This window comes from Vipera ursinii, assembly GCF_947247035.1.
Source record: "Vipera ursinii genome assembly, chromosome: Z".
In the NCBI taxonomy this organism is placed as follows: Eukaryota; Metazoa; Chordata; class Lepidosauria; order Squamata; family Viperidae; genus Vipera; species Vipera ursinii.
The window spans coordinates 90,335,467-90,355,950 of record NC_139517.1 but is presented as its reverse complement, the minus strand read 5'-3'; the positions used below and the strand labels follow the sequence as shown (position 1 = coordinate 90,355,950).

The 20,484-nt window shown below is 40.3% G+C and overlaps 1 protein-coding gene across 9 annotated transcripts in view; it reads right to left on the bottom strand.

Moving 5' to 3' along the window:
* OSBPL3 (oxysterol binding protein like 3) overlaps nt 1-20,484 on the bottom strand; it is a 122,782-nt gene that overhangs the window by 8,248 nt on the left and 94,050 nt on the right. For all 9 annotated transcript variants that reach the window (XM_083376693.1, XM_083376698.1, XM_083376699.1 and 6 more), the window contains 8 exons: nt 18,463-18,713; nt 17,587-17,724; nt 14,601-14,664; nt 13,663-13,741; nt 12,368-12,512; nt 12,143-12,287; nt 4,374-4,500; nt 3,906-4,028 (listed from right to left, as the gene is read on the bottom strand). In XM_083376693.1, the coding sequence (XP_083232819.1) occupies nt 3,906-4,028; nt 4,374-4,500; nt 12,143-12,287; nt 12,368-12,512; nt 13,663-13,741; nt 14,601-14,664; nt 17,587-17,724; nt 18,463-18,713 (1,072 nt within the window). The remainder of the gene's footprint in view (nt 1-3,905; nt 4,029-4,373; nt 4,501-12,142; nt 12,288-12,367; nt 12,513-13,662; nt 13,742-14,600; nt 14,665-17,586; nt 17,725-18,462; nt 18,714-20,484) is intronic.

The window sequence follows — 20,484 nt, the reverse complement described above, 5'->3', positions numbered from 1 at the left end:
TGGAAAAGACTTATTTCCAATATTATACTCATGAATTTCTTCCATTTACTCCTTACAGGTAGTTCTTGACTTATAACAATTCATTTAGTGATGGCCTGAAGTTACAACGGCACTGAAATAAGTGACTTAAGATTGTTTTTCACATGAATGTTGCAGCATCACCATGGTCACATGATCAAAATTCAGATGCTTGGCAAATGACTCATATTTATGGTTGCAATGTCTCAGAGTCACGTGATCACCTTTTGCAACCTTCTGATAGCAAAGTCAATGGGGAAACCAGATTCCCTTAACTGTGGCAAGAAAGGTCATAAAATGGGTAAAATTCACTTAATTATGTCGCTTAGCAACAGAAATTTGGGCTCAGTTTTGGTTGTAAGTTATCCTTCCGAGGTAGGTAAAATGAGGACCCAGATTGTTGGGGGCAATTAAGCTGACTTTGTAGTAATGCCGCTTGGGGGGGAAAGCCCTAATAAGCAGGCATATACATAGAATGAAGGCTAATGCTAAGCTTGTAAGCCGCCCTGAGTCTTCAGAGAAGGGCGGGTTATAAATGGAATTTTTTAAAAAAACTATGTTGTTTCTGACATTTCTGTTTGAAAAGTTGGCGATAGGGAATGGCAGCAGGTGCTCGCGCGGAGGGCCATATCAACACCCGGGATCGCGCCCCCGCTATCTCCGAGCGGTGGCGCGCTCTGACCCTCCGGTTAGCACCCTCTTACCCGGGGATGAGGGTGATCAGGTCCCTGAGCTCAGGCTGGTCTATTTTAACGCTAGATCCGTAGTTAACAAAGCTCCCCTCATTCATGATCTGATCGAGGAGGAATGTGCGGATCTAGCGTGCATCACGGAAACTTGGTTGGGTTCGGAGGGAGGGGTGCCTCTTACCGAGTTATGCCCTCCAGGTTTCCGGGTGCTGCACCAGCCACGGGCTCAGGGCAGGGGTGGCGGGGTGGCAGTGGTTATTCGGGAGACTTTGTGTCCCCGGGCGGCCACCATTGTCCAGATGGCCGGGAGTGAATCCCTCCTCTTGAGATGTGGTCCTCGGGCTCAGTTGGGCTTGTTGCTTACATACCTGGCACCCGGCTGTGTGGCAACAGCCCTGCCCGAGCTGCTCGACACTCCCTCAGGGTTGGCGGTGGAATTCCCCAGGCTTATAGTCCTGGGTGACTTCAACCTGCCGTCACTGGGAGGGTCGTTGGAGTTAGCTCGGGGGTTCATGGCCTCCATGACGGCCATGGGCCTGACCCAAGTTATTGAGGGCCCGACTCATGTGGGGGATCATACTCTCGACCTGGTGTTCCTATCTGGACAACGGTTGGATGATCTGGGAGGGGGTTCCCCGTCCATCACCCCTCTGTCATGGTCAGATCACTACCTCCTGAGGCTGGTTTTCCGTTATGCCACCCCCCACCGCTGGGCGGCGGAACCGACCAGGTGGTTCCGCCCCAGGCGCCTAATGGACCCGGATCGGTTCCAGAGGGCGCTTGGGCCTATACCCATCACCCTTACCCACAGCCCAGTCGATGCTCTGGTGGATGCCTGGGAAACGGCTGCCGCCAGGGCACTTGACTGCGTTGTACCCATGCGACCTCTGACCCGGCGCAGATCCCGTTGGGCCCCATGGTTCTCTGTGGAGCTCCGGGAGATGAAGCATCGGAGACGAGGTCTAGAGAGCGGTTGGAGGTCCAGCCGATCCGAATCCGACCGATTGCAGTTAAGAACCTTTATAAAGTCTTATCTTGCGGTGATAAGGACGGCGAAGTCTAACTACTTTGCTGCCCTTATCGCGTCCGCAGATAATCGCCCGGCCGCCCTGTTTAGGGTGACTCGCTCCCTCCTTAACCAGGAGGTGAGAGAGGATCCCTTGCGGGGACGAGCCGAGGAGTTTAGTCATCATCTGGCGGACAAAATCGCTCAGATCCGGACCGGTCTGGACTCTGACTGGGCAGAGTCTGATGTGGAGGAATCGGGCGGTCTTGAGTATGTTATCTGGACTGAGTTCGACCCTGTTTCCCCTGATGATGTGGACAGGATCATGGGGAGACTGAACACCACCACCTGTTTGTTGGATCCGTGCCCCTCCTGGCTAGCTTATGCGGCCCGGGAGGGAACACGAGGCTGGTTCCACGCAGTAATAACTGCTTCTTTGAAGGAGGGTGTCTTCCCTGCCGCCTTGAAGGAGGCGGTGGTGAGACCCCTCCTCAAGAAGCCTGCTTTGGACCCGGCTGTTTTAAATAACTATTGTCCAGTCTCCAACCTTCGCTTTTTGGCGAAGGTTGTTGAGACTGTGGTGGCGCATCAGCTTCCTCTGTTCCTGGAGGAAACTGATTATCTGGACCCGTACCAATCGGGTTTCAGACCGGACACAGCACGGAGACGGCATTGGCCGCGCTGGTGAATGATCTCTGGAGGGCAAGGGACAGGGGTTGCTCCTCTGTCCTGGTCCTATTACATCTCTCAGCGGCTTTCGATACCATCGACCATGGTATCCTGCTGCGGCGTCTCAGGGAGTTGGGAGTGGGAGGCACCGTTTTATGGTGGTTCTCCTACCTCCAGGGCCGCTCGCAGTCGGTGTTGACGGGAGGACAGAGATCCGCCCCGAGGCCTCTCATTTGTGGAGTCCCTCAGGGGTCGGTTCTCTCGCCTCTCCTGTTCAACATCTATATGAAGCCGCTGGGCAAGGTCATTCGTGGTTTCGGGGTGGGGTATCATCAGTATGCTGATGATACCCAACTTTTTCTTTCCACCCCGAACCAACCCAGTGACGCCCTCGCCGTGATGTCCCGGTGCCTGGAGGCGGTCCAGGTCTGGATGGGGAGAAACAGGCTTCGTCTCAATCCCGCCAAGACTGAGTGGCTGTGCATATCGGCATCTCGGGCTAACCAGACTATTCCACCTCTAACGATGGGGGGTGAGGTGTTACCCCCCTTTGATAGGGCTCGCAACTTGGGCGTCCTCCTGGATTCACGACTCAATTTTGAAGACCACATAGGAGCCGTGACCAGGGGGGCTTTTGCACAGGTTCGCCTGGTGCGCCAGTTGCGTCCCTATCTGGACCAAGATGCCCTACGCAGTTACTCATTCCCTCGTGACCTCCCGTTTGGACTACTGTAACGCTCTCTACATGGGGCTGCCCTTGAAGACCACTCGGAGGCTTCAACTGGTGCAGAATGCGGCCGCGCGAGTTGTAATGGGGGTCTCCCGATACTCCCATGTAACACCTCTACTCCGCGAGCTGCATTGGCTTCCAGTTGCCCTCCGGGTGAAATTCAAGGTGCTGGTTATTACCTATAAAGCCCTACATGGCCTGGGTCCGGGGTATTTGAGGGAACACCTGCTGCCGGCATCAAATGCCCTTCGCCCAGTGCGCTCCCACAGGGAGGGTCTGCTCAGGGTCCCACCGGTAAGAGATTGCCGGCGGGTGATACCCAGGGATAGGGCCTTCTCAGTGGGGGCGCCTGCCCTCTGGAACCAGCTGCCAGTGGAGCTGAGGACTGCCCCCGACCTCCGGTCATTCCGCCGGGGCCTGAAGACCTGGCTCTTTGAGCTCTCGGGCCCAGGCTGAGGAGTAATTTATTTTAATCGGGGTTTTAACTGCACAGGGTTAGTTTAATCTTTTTTAAATTGGTTTTAACTTTTGTATTGCTGGTTTTTTAATTCCCTGTAAACCGCCCTGAGTCCTCAGGGAAAGGGCGGTATATAAATGTAATAAAATAAATAAATAAATAAATTTTATTATGAGATAAACAATATTTGTTTTATTAGATTTCTATATTCTGTTCTAACCAGAAAACTTCAATAAAGAAGCCCTCACCGTGTAGCAGAATTACCTGAGAAATTTTTATTGATCTGTTAGTTAATAAAAAAATCCAACGTCACTAACCTGTCATGTTATAAATTACCTGAAAAATCTAGGATGATGTTCTATATTGCTTTCTTCCAGAACTTTCCTCCGTGCTCTCTGCAGCTCCTCAATTCTTTGTTTTTGTATTTCTGCACCTTCAATATTTCCTTCTTCTAAGAACCTGTTATAAAGCAATATTAGATGAGCAAAACAATATTGATACATGCTAGGGTTGTGTAACTCTTATTGTCTTGCTTTGGATTGTGTATACCTTGGGCACAAATGGCTATGTGTGAGAAAATTCAGTGGAATGATTCTAGAAGTGTGAAATTAAATTAAAGCAACAACAACTGCTAAGTTTTTTTTGGAGGAAGGTAATTATCAGTGCTTTTTCCACCATTTTTGTTTTTGCCCCCAAAACAACCAATAGAATGAACTCTCTTTTCTTTGATGGAGCAAAAAGTCTTGACTATAATAACATTTTCCTGCATTTTATTTTTATAGTATTTTTTGTTAAAAAAATTACCTTTGATCTGGCCTAAATCGGGTATCAGTAGGTGGTAACTGTGGTCTACTGATAGAGTCCAATTCATTTAATTCTAATGCAAACTGTGTGAAACCATACCATTGTTCATAGTCTTTAGGCATTGGATCTGCAAATGAAAAATATAAATTCTTAGCTAAAAATTATACCTTTTCTCCATGACTATTAAAATATTGTAGCCTTATATATTTTTTGTAAAAAAAAACATATATAACAAATGCCAAAGGTTTTATATTTGTGTTGGTACCTCAGCTTTCAAACTCTAAAACATTATGCCTGAAACTATTTGCAATAATTGTAAAATTGTCTTACTCTCAGCAACAGTTAAAACAGCAACAGAACTTTTATGTGCATTTTTATGCTTTTGATGTACTCTTTTTAAAATGGTGACACTATTTTTTCATATTTAAGATTTCCTGCATTGTTGTGTAAGGCTTAATGAAGAACTATATCAGACATGTCAAACTTGTGACGTCACATGATGTCACGCAACATATCGGAGCTTTTTCCCCATTGCCAGCAATGGGGTGGGCGTGATTTCCTGGGGTCGGCAGTTTGACACCCCTGATCTATATAAATTGAAAAAATATACACTGATATTTGTTTTAATGGCTTAATACAATTGTAGTGTGTACTTACGTACTAATTATTTCTTTTCTTTTGACACTTGTAGACATAAAACATTTGTGCAAATTGAATGTTATGTAAGTCAGTAATAATTTTGAGCATGCACAAAATGGAGTCTTGTGTGAGTATCTGGCTGCCATGTATACACATGAAAAAACTGGCAGGAATTGTCAAATACAGTCAAACAATAAGTGACAACATATAATCCAAGACCATCTGTACAGTTGAACATCTGAATCTACTAAGTATACTGTACACTGGCTGGATTCATACAAGATTGAGAAAAACACCCTATTTCCTATGGTTATGTTTTATATTTGGGTATGGCTAATATTAGTATTCTTTCCCTGATAAAATTAACATTTATAAAATATATTATTCTAAGGAAATGAACCTAGCAGTCCTTAGATATGAGCCTTGGTGGAGCAGTGGGCTAATGCCTCCTTAAGTAACACCAGCTGCCTGCAATTAGTGCAGGTTCACATCCCACCAGGCTCAAGGTTGACTCAGCCTTCCATCCTTCCGAGGTAGGTAAAATGAGGACCCATATTGTTGGGGGCAATTAAGCTGACTTTGTAATAATGCCGCTTGGGGTGTGTGTGAAAGCCCTAATAAGCAGGCATATACATAGAATGAAGGCTACTGCTAAGCTTGTAAGCTGGCCTAAGTCTTCGGAGAACGGCGGGATATAAATGGAATTAAAATAAAATAAATAAATAAATAACCTTGTTCCATTTAAACAGGTTTTTTTTTACAGATTAGTAAAATTTTCAATAAAACTAACAATGTGCCATATTATAAAGTACTATAGAGATTTGCTAAAATGGAATATTGGAGTAGGAACAATAACAATAGATTATGGAAGAAGAATTCAATTACTGTACCAATAGCAATAGGAACCCTTGGAGCAATACCCAAAGGTTGCCTAGAATGAAATTTTGAACTTATTAGACCTGATTATCCTGACTTTGCAAAAAAAAAAAAAAAAAAAAACCAATACCCTACTTGGAACTGCCTATATACTCAGATACTACCTTAATAGCTCTTAGGTCCTTGGTTAGGATTTGAACTGTTACATTTTTACCAGCTCCAGACTGTGAATCGAATTAAAAATTAAGAACAGTGGTAGTAGTAGTAGTATCTTATTATAAACTAATACCTAATAAAGAATACCTAATCACGAAATAACACTTAGAAAAAAGGTAGATCAAGGAAGCACTGGAAATAAAGAAGCAAATAACAGCTGTAGCTGAGAAGATCAGCATATACAAAGGTCGAATTGCATATTATAGGCAGAACCTCCAATTTCAACCCAATCAGAAATGCTTCTACCAATCCATCAATGGGGAGATTGCAAAGAATCAGTTAGTACCTGATAACAAACAAACATAAAATGTATTGTAAAACTTTTCAATAAAAAAAAAGAAACAAACAGTGCAGTTTTAGGCAAAGATGGGATAACCAAAGAAATACAACAAGGACACTGGATAAAGGAGGTAGATAAGAATAAAAAAGATGCTATAATGAAATAACTTGTGATAACAATAGAAATGGTAGAGAAAAGAGCAAGAAAAATTAAGAATTGGTTAGCACCAAGTGAAGATGAACTGCATGGTTTTTGGTTGAAACATCTGACTGGTCTATACCCACTTGTTGTCAAGCAACAAGTTTAACAACATATGCAAGGTGGTGGTTAAGATAATGAAACAGTGGTTAACATCTTGTAAAACTTACCTGACAATAAAAGTTCCAGCAAAAGGGGCAGCACCAGGCAACTACAGGCCAATTACCTGCTTATCAACAACCTTAAAATTACTAACTGGTGTAGTAGCTGATGCAGTCCAACAGCAGCTAGTTGAAAATAAGCTCTTCACACCCCAGCAGAAAGACAACCACCCAAATATCAGAGGAACAAAAAAAATCGACAAGATCATTTTGAAAAACTGCAAGAGAAGGAAGACCAATTTGAATGTAGTGTGGATTGACTTGTTGTTAGCTGCGAAGTCGTGTCCAACCCGTCGCGACCCTATGGACAGCGTTCCTACAGGCCTTCCTGTCCTCTACCATCTTCTGGAGTCCATTTAAGCTCATGCCTACTGCTTCAGTGACTACATCCAGCCACCTCATTCTCTGTCATCCCCTTCTTCTATTGCCCTCAATCTTTCCCAGCATTAGGCTCTTCTCCAGTGAGTCCTTTCTTCTCATTAGGTGGCCAAAGGATCTGGCCTTCTAAAGAGCTGTCAGGGTTGATCTCCTCTAAGATTGACCGGTTTGATCGCCTTGCAGTCCAAGGGACTCGCAGGAGTCTTCTCCAGTTCAAAGGCCTCAATTCTTTGGCGCTCAGCCTTTCTTATGGTCCAACTTTTATTGCAACTGGGAAGACCATAGCCTTGACTATACACACTTTTGTTGGCAGGGTGATGTCTCTGCTTTTTAGTGTGCTGTCTAGATTTGCCATGGCTTTCCTCCCCAGGAGCAAGCGTCTTTTAATTTCTTGGCTACAGTGCCCATGTGCAGTGATCTTGGAGCCCAGGAAAATAAAATCTGTTACTACCTCCATTTCTTCCCCATCTATTTGCCAGGAATTGAGAAGGCCGGATGCCATGATCTTGGTTTTCTTAATGTTTAGTTTCAACCCAAGTTTTGCACTCTCCTTCTTCACCCGCAACAAGAGGCTCTTTAGTTTTTCTTCACTTTCTGCCATTAGAGTGGCATCATCTGCATATCTTAGGTTGTTGATATTTCTTCCGGCAATCTTAATTCCAACTTTTGATTCATCTAGCCCTGCCTTTCTCATGATGTGCTCTGCATATAAGTTAAATAGACAGTATACAGCCTTGCTGGACTCCTTTCCCAATTTTGAACCAATCAGCGGTTCCGTGTCCAGTTCTCACTGTTGCTTCTTAGCCCAAATATAGGTTTCTCAAGAGACAAATAAGATGGTCTGGTACTCCCATCTCTTTAAGAACTTGCCACAGTTTGTTATAATCCACACAATCAAATGCTTTAGCATAGTCAATGAAGCAGAAGTAGATGTTTTTCTGGAACTCCCTAGCTTTCTCCATGATCCAGCGTATGTTGGCAATTTGATCTCTAGTTCCTCTGCCTCTTCGAAATCCTGCCTGTACTTCTGGTAGTTCTCGATCCACATACTGCTGAAGTCTAGCTTTTAGGATTTTAAGCATGACTTTACTAGCATGAGAAATGAGTGCAATGGTGCAATAGTTTGAACATTCTTTCTTTGGAATTGGAATGTAAACTGATCTTTTCCAATCCTGTGGCCACTGTTGAGTTTTCCAAATTTGCTGACAAACTGAGTGTAGCACTTTTACTGCATCATCTTTTAAGATTTTGAATAGCTCAGCTGGAATACTGTCACCTCCACTAGCTTTGTTGTTGCTCAGCTTTTCTAAGGCCCACTTCACTTCACATTCTAAGATGTCTGGCTCGAGGTCAGTGACCACCTCATTGTGATTATCAGGGACATTAAGCTCATTCTTGTATAGTTCCTCTGTGTAATTTTGCCACCTCTTCTTAATCTCTTCTGCCTCTTTAGGTCCCTGCCATTTTGGTCCTTTATCATGCCCATTTTTGGATTAAATGTTCCCTTCATCTCTCCAATTTTTTTGAAAAGATCTCTGGTCCTCCCTATTCTATTGTTTTCTTCTATTTCTTTGCACTGTTCATTTAAGAAGGCAATCTTATCTCTTCTAGCTATTCTCTGGAATTCTGCATTCAATTGGACGTATCTTTCTTCTTCTCCCTTGTCTTTCGCTTCCCTCCTTTCCTCAGCTATTTGCAAAGCTTCCTCAGACAGCCATTTTGCTTTCTTGCATTTCTTTTTCTTTGGGATGGTTTTGGTTGCTACCTCTTGTACAATGTTGCAAACCTCTTCAGGCACTCTGTCTATCAGATCTAATTCCTTAAATCTATTTGTCACCTCTACTGTATATTCAACAGGGATATGATTTAATTCATACCTGAGTAGCCTAGTGCTTTTCCTTACTTTCTTCAGTTTAAGCCTAAACTTTGCAATGAGAAGCTCATGGTCTGAGCCACAGTCAGCTCCTGGTCTTTTTACTGACTGTATAGAGCTTCTCCATCTTTGGCTGCAGAGCATATAGTCAATCTGATTTCTGTGTTGACCGTCTGGTGATGTCCATGTGTAGAGCCGTCTCTTGGGTTGTTGGAAAAGAGTGTTTGCTATGACCATCGTATTCTCTTGACAGAATTTTATCAGCCTGTGCCCTGCTTCATTTTGCACTCCAAGGCCAAACTTGCCTATTATTCCGGTTGTCTTTTGGCTTCCTACTTTAGCATTCCAATCCCCCATGATGATAAGAACATCATTTTTTGGTGTTAGTTCTATAAGGTGCTGTAGAGCTTCATAGAACTGGTCAATTTCATCCTCTTCAGCACAGGTGGTTGGGGCATAGACTTGGACTACTGTGATATTGAATGGTTTGCCTTGGATTCGAACTGAGATCATTCTGTCATTTTGAGGATTGTATCCCAGTATTGCTTTTCCTACACTTTTATTGACTATGAAGGCTACTCCATTTCTTCTGAGGGATTCTTGCCCACAGTAGTATACCTGATGGTCATCTGAATTAAATTCACCCATTCCTGTCCATTTTAGTTCGCTGATACCTAAGATGTCGATGTTCAGTCTTGTCATCTCTTGTTTGACCACGTCCAGCTTTCCTTGATTCATGGATCTTACATTCCAGGTTGCTATGGAGAAAAAATCTTTACATCATTGGACTTTCCTTTCACCACCAGACACATCCACAGCTGAGCGTCCTTTCGGCTTTGGCCCAGTTGCTTCATTCTTTCTGGCGCTACTAGTACTAGCCCTCTGCTCTTCCCCAGTAGCATATTGGATGCCTTCCGACCTGAGGGGCTCATCTTCCAGCGTCATATTTTTTGCTTTTTGGTACTGTCCATAGGGTTTTCATGGCAAAGATACTGGAGTGGTTTGCCATTTCCTTCTCCAGTGGATCACGTTTTGTCAGAACTCTCTGCTATGACCTTTCTGTCTTGGGTGGCCCTGCACGGCACATCTCATACCTTTATTGAATTACGCAAGCCCCTTCACCACGACAAGGCAGTAATCCATGAAGGGGGTGGATTGACTATAAAGAGGCATTTGATTCTCTTGCCATATGATGGATAATCAAATGCATAGAAATAACAGGAGTCAGTAAAACATCAGAAGCTTTGTGTACAGATCAATGGCCCAATGGAAGACACGGTTGCAGGTCAATGGTGAGAGACGGAGAGAGATTAATATTGAGAGGAATATTTCAAGGAGTTTCACTATCACTACTACTGTTTGTCATTGCAGTGACTTCTCTTTCAACAAAGCTGAACAACTCAGGCCATGGCTATCAAATAACAAAAACATCTGCAGATCTCTCACCTCCTTTACATGGATGATCTAAAGCTTTAGGGAAAAACATTTGAAATAAAATTGCTTCTCAATGCTATCCATATATACAGCCAATGGAGTTGCAATATCCATATATATTGCAATGTTTGGACTGGACACATGCTCCATGCTCACCATCAAATGGGGAAAGAAAATTGAAAGAATGAAAATAACATCAAGAGACTGGATGAAGAAGATCACAAATACTTGGGCATCCTTCAAGCTGACAGATCAAGCACATCAAAGTCAAGAAAAAGGTTACAAGTGTACAAGGGAATGAAGAAGATCATAAAGTCCAAACTCGGTGGAAGAAATACCATCAAAGCAATCAACACCTGGGCAGTTCCAGTTATTAGATACACAGCTGGAATAGTGGACTGGACTTAAGCTGAACTACTGACAATGAATCATACCCTTCATCTTTGCAGTGACATTTACAGACTCTACCTATCAAGGAAAATAGGTGGACATGGAATATTGCAAGTACATTAGACAAGGTTGAAGAAGACAAAAAGGGCATTGGAAATCCAGTATAACAGAAAAGCTTGCTGACTATAGGAGAGACCAAACTGGCCACAAGAAAGACCAAAGGAAAAACAGAATGGAGGCATGGAAAGACAAAGCATTACATGACCAGTGCATTAAAAATAGCAGGGAAAACAGATAAAAACAAGAGCTGGCTATGGCTAAGAGCAGGAAAGATGAAGAAAGAGACAGGGGATAATTCTGGCTACACAAGACCAAGCCTTATGAACAAACACATACAAAGCCAAAATTGAAAAGATGGCATCAGATAGCAAATACTGTCTCTGCAAAGAAGCTGAAGAAACAGCAGGCCACCTGATTAACTGTTGCAAGATTGCCCAGGCTGACTACAAGCAATGGCATGACAAAATAGCAACCATAGTGCACTGGAAAATATCATTTGCCTGCAAGCAAGAACTGGTGGGACCATAATAGAGAAAGTAATAGAAAATGAAGAAGCTAAATTGCTTTGGGACTTTAGAATTCAGAATTCAAACAAACAGGCACCTGTCACATAATACCCTAGACTTAACAATTGTCAATAAGACAGACAGAAAGTCTGGCTAGTGGATGTGGCAGTATCTGGAGACAGCAGAACTGAAGAAAAAGAACTGGAAAAGATAACAAAATACAAAGACCTGCAAACAGAAATAGAATGACTGTGGCAAAAGCAAGCAAAGGTAGTACCAATAATAATAGGTGCTTTGTGTGCAATCCCAAAACAACTGGAGTACCACTTGAACACCACTGGCATTCACAAATTCACCATCAGTCAATTGCAAAAGGTGGTGTTATTCTGATTAGCTTTCACCCTGCAACAATACCTGTAACATCATCAAATATCCACATCTGCCTATCTCACATTGGAAAGAACTCATTAGGTCAGAGGTCTCTTTTGGGCACCAGGGACCAGTTCGTGGAGAAGGTTTTTTCCACAGACTAGTTTTGTGTACTGCCTGCATCCCACAAATGGGGCTTCACTTGTTTGTGTGGACTGGTTGCTGGTATGTTGCAGCCTGGTACCAGTCCATGGACCGGGGGTTGGGGACCCCTGCATTAGGTAGACAAAAATGCCAAATCCAGCCTGAACACCTGACAGTGGAACAAACTATAATAAATAACAACAATATATCAAACTTAAAAATTGAATGGCTGATCTGTCACTAACTTGCTCTCCAGATGCAGTTTGCTGAAGATGGTGTTCCGCAATAAATATTTTCATGCCATTTTCCAAAAAGCCGATGTACTACTTTTCCATTTTTGTCCAAAACATTGCCTTCAATATCATGAACACTGCGATTCCAATATTTAGTCTAGAGAAAAGTTAGCAAAATCTGTTATCATGTTAAAAGTTCAAAACAAAAAAAAACAAAATACGGTAAGTCTCAATTACCTTTACAAAAGTAAGTTTGCAGTGACAGCTATCATCATTTAGATTCTTGATTATGATCTCTCCATAATGTTCTATCCATCGTTGTCCATTTAAAATATTATGAATGCAAGATGTTACTTTATTCCATTCATAATGATTCTTAAAACTGGAGTAAAATGAAGAATTAGTGCATTGTGAAAGAAAAAAAGATAGCTAATAAAATATTTTTCTAAAATACTCAATAAAATATTGTGATTATCCCATTTTGATCCTTTCAGAGAGACAATCTAAGCTGAGATAATGCTTGCTTGACATTTTAAACCATATGGTTCTTTGTAGCATTATGGCTTAGCATATAGTACTGTATGTGAATGCAACCATTGTTTTATAAAATGTGTTTATCACTTAGATAGCATAAATTCATTCAGTCTCAGTTTATTCAATAAATAATAAATAAGCAATGGTTAAGTGAATTATGGCTTTGCACAATATGACTACCCATTCAATATTCCTGAGAAAAATATTTACTTACTAAATACTTACTGAACTAAAAAAACAACTAAAAATGCTGCTCTTTCACTAATTCTCCATAAATTTAATTTAATTTAATTTAATTTATTAATATTTCTATACCGCCCTTCTCCCGGAGGACTCAGGGCGGTGTACAGGGCAAGAATAAAACACAGAAATTTACAAAAACTAAAAGATAATTAAATGCATGCCCGATTAAAATACAATAGATACATAGTAAAAACCCCAATAAAAATAATAAAAAACCCCACCAATCCCCCCTCAGGCCAGGCCGGCTTGCTCAAACAAGTATGTTTTCAGATCGCGGCGAAAGGAGCGCAGATGGGGCGCCGTCCGGAGCTCAACCGGTAACTGGTTCCATAGCTCCGGGGCACCCACAGAGAAGGATCTCCCCCTGGGGGCCACCAGTCGGCATTCTCTGACCGGTGGCACCCTGAGGAGGCCCTCTCTGTGGGAACGCACAGGGCGCAGGAAGCTTGATGCCGGCAGCAGATTATTATAAAGCAATTATAATAATCCTATGTAATTAAGATTACAGTTTTTAAATGAATATTAAAATGGAAAAAAGTAACTTAAAATTTACGGTAAATGTCACAAAATTAGCTCACATTAACTGTCTGATTAATAGGAAACAACAGAAAAGATTATTTTATTAACATGAGAAAATCTATGTGGAAAATTCAGTCCTTATAATTTATGTTTTATTAGGCCAAAGAAAGTGAACAAATGAGGCTTGAGAACTATTGAGTTGATCCAACTATCATGCTTGCTACTGGAAAACTTACCCTGGCAAAACTACATGTGTTGTGCCAATTGGTACTATTTCAATGGATTTTCCCCAGAACTTATTTTTCCATCTGATATCTGAAATTAAACAAAAATAATCAACAACAAAATTAAACATATCCTTAATATTTGATGGAACTCTGTCTATAGTTAAGCTTTTTTTGATCAGATTATAAGCCCTAAACCAGAAATCTCCAACCTTTTGGGCACCAGGACCAGTTCCATGGAGAGGGTGCGTGGTTTTGTGTGCTGCCTGCATCCCATGGATGGGGCTTTGTTTGTGCAGAACGGTTGCTGGCATGCCGTGGCCTGGTACTGGGCCTTGGAACAGGAATTGGGGACCCCTGCCCTAAACTATCATAATATATGGTAACATTCAAGTGCTGTTAAACAAACAAAACCATAATAATGTAACATCCAATTTTTATGTTTTCAGCAGAGCTGAACATAGATATAACTATTATGGAAATATGATCGAATTCATTCTGTTGACAAAGACATTTATTTGTTATATTCTAAGCTGTCTACTATTAAACTGAGTCACAGTATTTTACAGTACAAGTAAAAACCGAAAGAGCAAATCCAATTCAATGTCACTAATAAGTTTAAAAAAATATAACAATGACAACTAGGGCAAATGTATTTACTTAGCTTCCCTAAACTAATCTGTCTTCAAATTAACCTTGCTGAATACAGCAGGGCCCCTTGGATAGCCTCTTTGTGGAAGGTGGGGCATGACAGCCAATGTTATTTTTTCAGAAACTTCCATGCTGCTTCTGAAGGTTCCATAGTTATGGAGAAAAATTGCATTCTAGTCTCAACATAAAGTTGGGTTATCCAAATAACTTTATTATAATGCCACCCAAACATCTTCCTCCTTTGATTGTCTAGATTTGTTTTGCATTCCAAATATTGATGGTATAAATTAATGAGTTACCTTGCCAAAATATAAAGTTATCAGATTCAGCATGACATGCAGATATAGCTGGGTGATGACTGACCTAACAGGAAAGGAAGGTAAGGTTACAATTACATTTAAAACCTTACTTTCAGTTCTCATATTTTTTGAATTTTTCTTTGAATAAAAGATACCCCACAAGGGGGAGCTATTAAAATAAAACCCAACTATTAATAAAGTAATTTTTAAAACAAATATTTTTAAAACAAATAATGGAAATTAAAGTTAGATGTATTTTCTTCTGAATAAAATAGGTTAAGGATTCAGTGAAATGGTAGAAAAAAGGGCCATGGAAACAAAGAAGATTACAATGAATTTTGATTTGACTTCTAGGAACTTTGAAAAAATCCTTTATATAAAATTATCTATTAGGTGAACTGTGAATTAAAAAGACCTGTGTTAAATAAAATCCAAGGTATAGGAAAGTGTAAGTGGGGAAAACCAAACAAATGGAAAAATACTCAGATCTTCTAAGATTTGTATAAAACCATGTTACAAAATCTTAGTGCCGAATAACTCATGGACTTTGGACAAAAGGATGTTTTTTTGTTAAAAGCAAATAAATATATATATTGTTCTCAAACTTATTTTACTGACTTTTCCAGCAATAAAATTAGGTCTTATTTTCGGGAGACGTCTTATATTTTTCATTGGTGCAGCAGTGGCACCAACAGCCCTGCCCAGCAGGAACCCGGATGGCTGCTGGCCTACTTCTTCTGCAGCCGCTTGTGGCAGGAGGCCACGTGGCACATTGCGCCACTGCTGCCATGAGGCAGGTGAGGGAGGGGATGGAGCTGCCCCATACACCCCACACCCACTTACTTCAGGCCCCCCCCGCCAAGCCATTCCTTGCTCGGCGACCTTCCCTTTGACTCCCCTCCTGAGCTGGACTACCCCCCAAAATCAGGGTAAGTCTTATTTTCAGGGAAACATGGTATATATGTGCAAATGTCAATGTGGAAGGTCAGTATCTACAATCCATTGTGGAAAAACTTTAATAAAATGCAACTTTCTGGTGATAGCTTGAACTCTTTTGTAGGACTATAGCTATTGAATATTAAAATATTAAATTTAATTAGAAATATTAGAAATATCCACTTATTCCTTGTAGCACTTACTATTTTTGTTAATTGTACTCTTAATAGAATTTCAATTTCACTAATTGCTATAACAATCAGAAACTTTAAATTTCAAGTTGGCAAATACTACAAAGATACAGGAAAGTTAGCTCCACATAGCTGACAAGGAGTAAGGCTTCATGGATTTCAGAAAGGCATCTTTAATGCTATTCAGAGGCACAAGCACATAATACTGAAAACTACAGTAGTTTGTTCCTAGATATACTTACAGTAAGCCATTTAAGGTAAAAAATTTTCTGAAATATTTCTTTCCCACCTTCCCCACAATGAGGGAAGCTTGCCTCTTGGAGCAAGAAAAACATCAGTTTTACACTTCAAAATGGGATGCATTGTGAAACTTCATTTTCCAAATAGACTGAAATTAAATGTTTTATACAATTCTACAAAATGCCATAAAAAAGCTAAGGCTGACTTGGCAATAAGTTCAAATGGCCTTATTGTTTGTTAAAAGCAGTGCTTTTTTTGTAAAAAAAAAGATGTTGGAACTCACACATGTCATACAACCTGCCTTGCCTACCCTACAAGATTCCATCCAAAAAAGGTGCTGGAACTACATTCTGGGTGTTCTATGACAAAAAAAGCCCTGTCTAAAAGTATATATGAAGGCTGGATAGTGCTTTAGAGCATGAGAAGACTTAAAGGCTGCTGCTATCTTTAAAGCAGCTCTGTCTCTTTCTCATTACTACATTCACATTTCCTACATCTTACCACTTTTTCAGAATCAACTCAAAATATACGTCATTCCAGTACAAATCTTCCTAGGATAGTTCACAATAACAATAAACATCAAACATGTAGAACTGAATTTTGTTTCTAAAAATAATTACTCAGCAGCTAACATAATCCTGTCATGTTAAAAAAATTAGAGCAATTAAACCTTTCTAGATGAAAAAAAACACATACTGATACAAAGCAAGCCTGCTTGAGTACAGAATTCTACTGTACATGGTTTCAAAACCACAAAGGATACTCTCCTGTCAATGTTAGATCGCTTTACATAGTAAGACACCTGGAGGGCATATCCGATATGAAATATTTAATATATAAGCAGGTTGCTATGGGAACAGTATTTCCCGTTAGGAAAAGTATGCTTGTGTAAGGGCTACATACAGAGTGTGTCCTATTAACAACTCTGAAGGTAGTGAAAACCAGAAAAACTATTTTCCCACTATATCTGAAATAGAAAAGGGAGAAAAAAGCAAATCCCAAAATAGCTTTTCTTTTTTGTTTTGCTTCTGGCTCTGAAAAGCAGAAAACTCTTTTGAGAATATAATAAACCAGCACTAGTAACATTTTTAGTTTTTCCAACAACTTTTCTAAAAATTCTCTTTCTTTCTTGCTGTATTCATAAATCTCTTGACCCACAACAATTTCATGACTGCAGAATCTCTACTGCAGGGGTGTCAAACTCGCAATGTCATGTGACGTATTGCGACTTTTTTCCCATTGCTGGCAATGGGGTGGGCGCTGTTTCGCCATGACACATCCGGCCTATGGGCCGGCAGTTTGACACCCCTGCTGTACTGGGTCAAAAAATGCTATGCTCCATTTTTTTTAGAAAAGCCTTATATAATTATCATTGGGTTGCCAACTGGCAAGACCTTGAAGGCCAAGGGCCAAAATTTGCTCTATCCTACTATGTAATTGCACTGTTATGATCTTTGCAAGTCTGAATTTAAGTTGTAGGAACATGAAGTAAAATAGGAAAATAAATTGGTAGATGTTCAATATAGGATATCCAAGACAGCCTTATAACAAGATCATTAGATGTTTTTTCCAAATTGGATAGTGATAAAATTGCATTACCTGTTCAAAAATTGAATTACCTGTTCAGAAAAAAAATGGAAACCCTTATCTTCACGGATACATTCATAGGTTTCTCCAAGCACAGGATTGAATGGCTTGCTTCCAGCTCTGTAGTAGCTAGATGCATAGGCAGAGACTGCAAAAGCAGCCACATACACCTAAGAAGACAATTAGTAACATTAATCATTATGGAAAGGGATACAGATTTTTTTAATGTTTAGATTTTTAATGAGATTTTGATCTCACTTTGACATCAAGATCCTTACTCCTATAAGCTAATGCTTTCATATTTTCCATCTTTTGAGTTGCATGTTAAAACTTCTTTTCCTAGCTGAAGGGGCAATAATTACAATCTTTCTAAGTACATTATATTTTGATGGCCATATCTGAAAAACAATAGGTAGTTTTTGCATGAGCCAGCTTTCATGGAATCGTGTTTTGCCCAACTGTCCCCATGTTCATTGCTCAGCTATCTCAGTCTTATAAGTCTTATAAGAAAGGGAAAGGAGAATTAATAGGTCAGTAAATTCAAGTCAGTCAAGATCTATTTTGAATTTGTATTTCTATTTGAAATTGAAATTGAAGCACACGGCTAAGTTTGATTTTAATAGTCAAGTTGAATCTAGTTTATTGAAAAATTCAATAGAAATATGTATATTGGTCACCTTCCTGAAGATGAACAAGTATATTTGAAATAGGAATGTTATGGCACCTTGGTTGTTTGAAATGTTTTTATTTTTCTGTGTATTGCTGTTCTGTATGCTATTGTGAGCTGCCCAAAAGTATTTTATATAAGAGGGGGGGAATAAACAAATAAGTAAAGCTGAAATATAATTTATGATATAATATAAAGTAAGTAAACGATTTTCTCATTTTCTATATACTATATTTCTTACCATCCTTTCAAAGGGATTAGATGTAAATGCTGCCTTATCCAGCAATTCACTATATTCCAGTTCCTCACAAAGCTTCTGCAAAGTATTCAAAGGTTCGTTCAGCCCAACAGGCATGGACACCTTGGAGAGATCTTTTCCTATATTATTCCGTAGAATGTTCCAGAGGCTGATGTTACTTGTATTGGGGCATGGGGCTGGAAGACGTGTCCTCCGCCTTGAACGGCATTCCACAATACCATCTGGGACACAATCTTGAAGACAGATGTCAGGTTTAAGTTTGGTAATTTAATATTTTTTGGAATACACTCTAGTTAACATTCTTTTTACATATATCGGTTCTATATTTCCCCCCCAAACTTTTCAGAATATAAGATACAGTTACATAAAGATTTGAGAAGAATATTGTGCTGAGACATGGTGATTTGATCAAGGACAACCCAAAATTTAGTAACTGGGCTTCCTGGCTTTCAAAATCAACTACTTCATTCAGAGATAGACTCTGTTTCAGTCAGTCACTTTCATTCTTTTTCAGGTAACTTTCCAAAGAGTTCATTAAATTGGTGAGCAATACCAAAACTATGTTTTTCTAATACATATAAACATTCTCTTACTCATTCACGTAGTTATCTATATATGCAACCATCCCATTCATGAATACCTCTCCCTCTCACATTATAACTATTTTTTTTAAAAAAGGACTTATTTACATAAATGGACCTTTTCTATTCCCTCCATATTGACAATCCCAATCCCTCCATCCCTATAACTATGCTTAAATCTATTTGCTAAAATTTGTTAAAATCTGCATTTTGTATTCTATAAATCTTAACACATTTCATTTTAATTAGATTTCAGATTCCCGGACTGGAAACACAAAGTATGGGTCATTAATAATAAAGTATATCATCGCTTGCCATTCCTATAGAATGAGGATTCTCAAAACTACTAAGTAAAGTTTGCTCATTTTAAGGCTTACATTTTCTGATAATTTTGGAGCATTTCCTTAGTTCCACACTTCCTTCATGAAAAAATACACCTCCAGTAGAGGTTATGAGATCTTTGCTAGAAGGAAGAAACTTGGATTGTAGACAGAAAAGTAGAGGGTAGGGGCTACTGCACATAAACTTTAGGATCAGGCCTTTCCTATGCAGTTTTTGTTGACTGTCATTTGAAAGAATAGTCTCAGTAAAATTACTTTTTTAATCTTTTGCCACAACTTTATTATTTATACACTGCAAGATGTTGGGAATGACTGGGATTGGTAAGCCTGTATAAGAAAGGGACAGAGAACTGAGCCTTGTTCAATATCATCAGATGCAGTATGCTGTTAGAATCAGAGGCTTAAAAGAAAATATTAAGGAAGACCTAAAGCAGCTGATTTCTGAGGCTCTGGAAGCAGTATTGGGTCAGCCAGCATCTGAAATAAAGGGATGCATGGATAAAGTGTTTCGTGTAAATTCATGGATTGCTAGACAGAGAAGGCTACCTAGAGATGTGGTGGTTTATTTTGCAAAGAGGGAAACTAGAGATGAAGTTATTCAAGCTGCCTATGATACTAAAGTTGTGATTGCTGTGATTGGTTTTAAAAGAAATTCCTCCAAAGATTTTAAGGAGAAGGAAGGATTTTGCATTTCTTGTGCAGGAACTCAAACAACGTGATATAAGGTTCAGATGGGAGATTCCAGTTGGATTGGTGGCGATGCATGAAGGCAAAAGGTACCGTCTGGTTACTGTGACACAGGTGCGTGATTTTTACAATAATATTTTAAAAGCAACCCCACTACCACTTCTGGAAGCTGCAAAGGGATCTGGAGAAGGAAAACCTCAAGAGGCTGAAGCTGGACAGACAGAGGAGAATGGTGCTGGAGGAGATCAAGCTACAACTTCTTTGGCTGATCCTGGAGAGCAGAGGGTGACGCGTGCCGCTTTAAAACGAGCAAAAAAATAAAAGAACAAGATCAGCAGAAGTCTATGGAACTTTCAAAACGTACTTACAGCCAAGCAGTGGGAGGAGCACGGCCT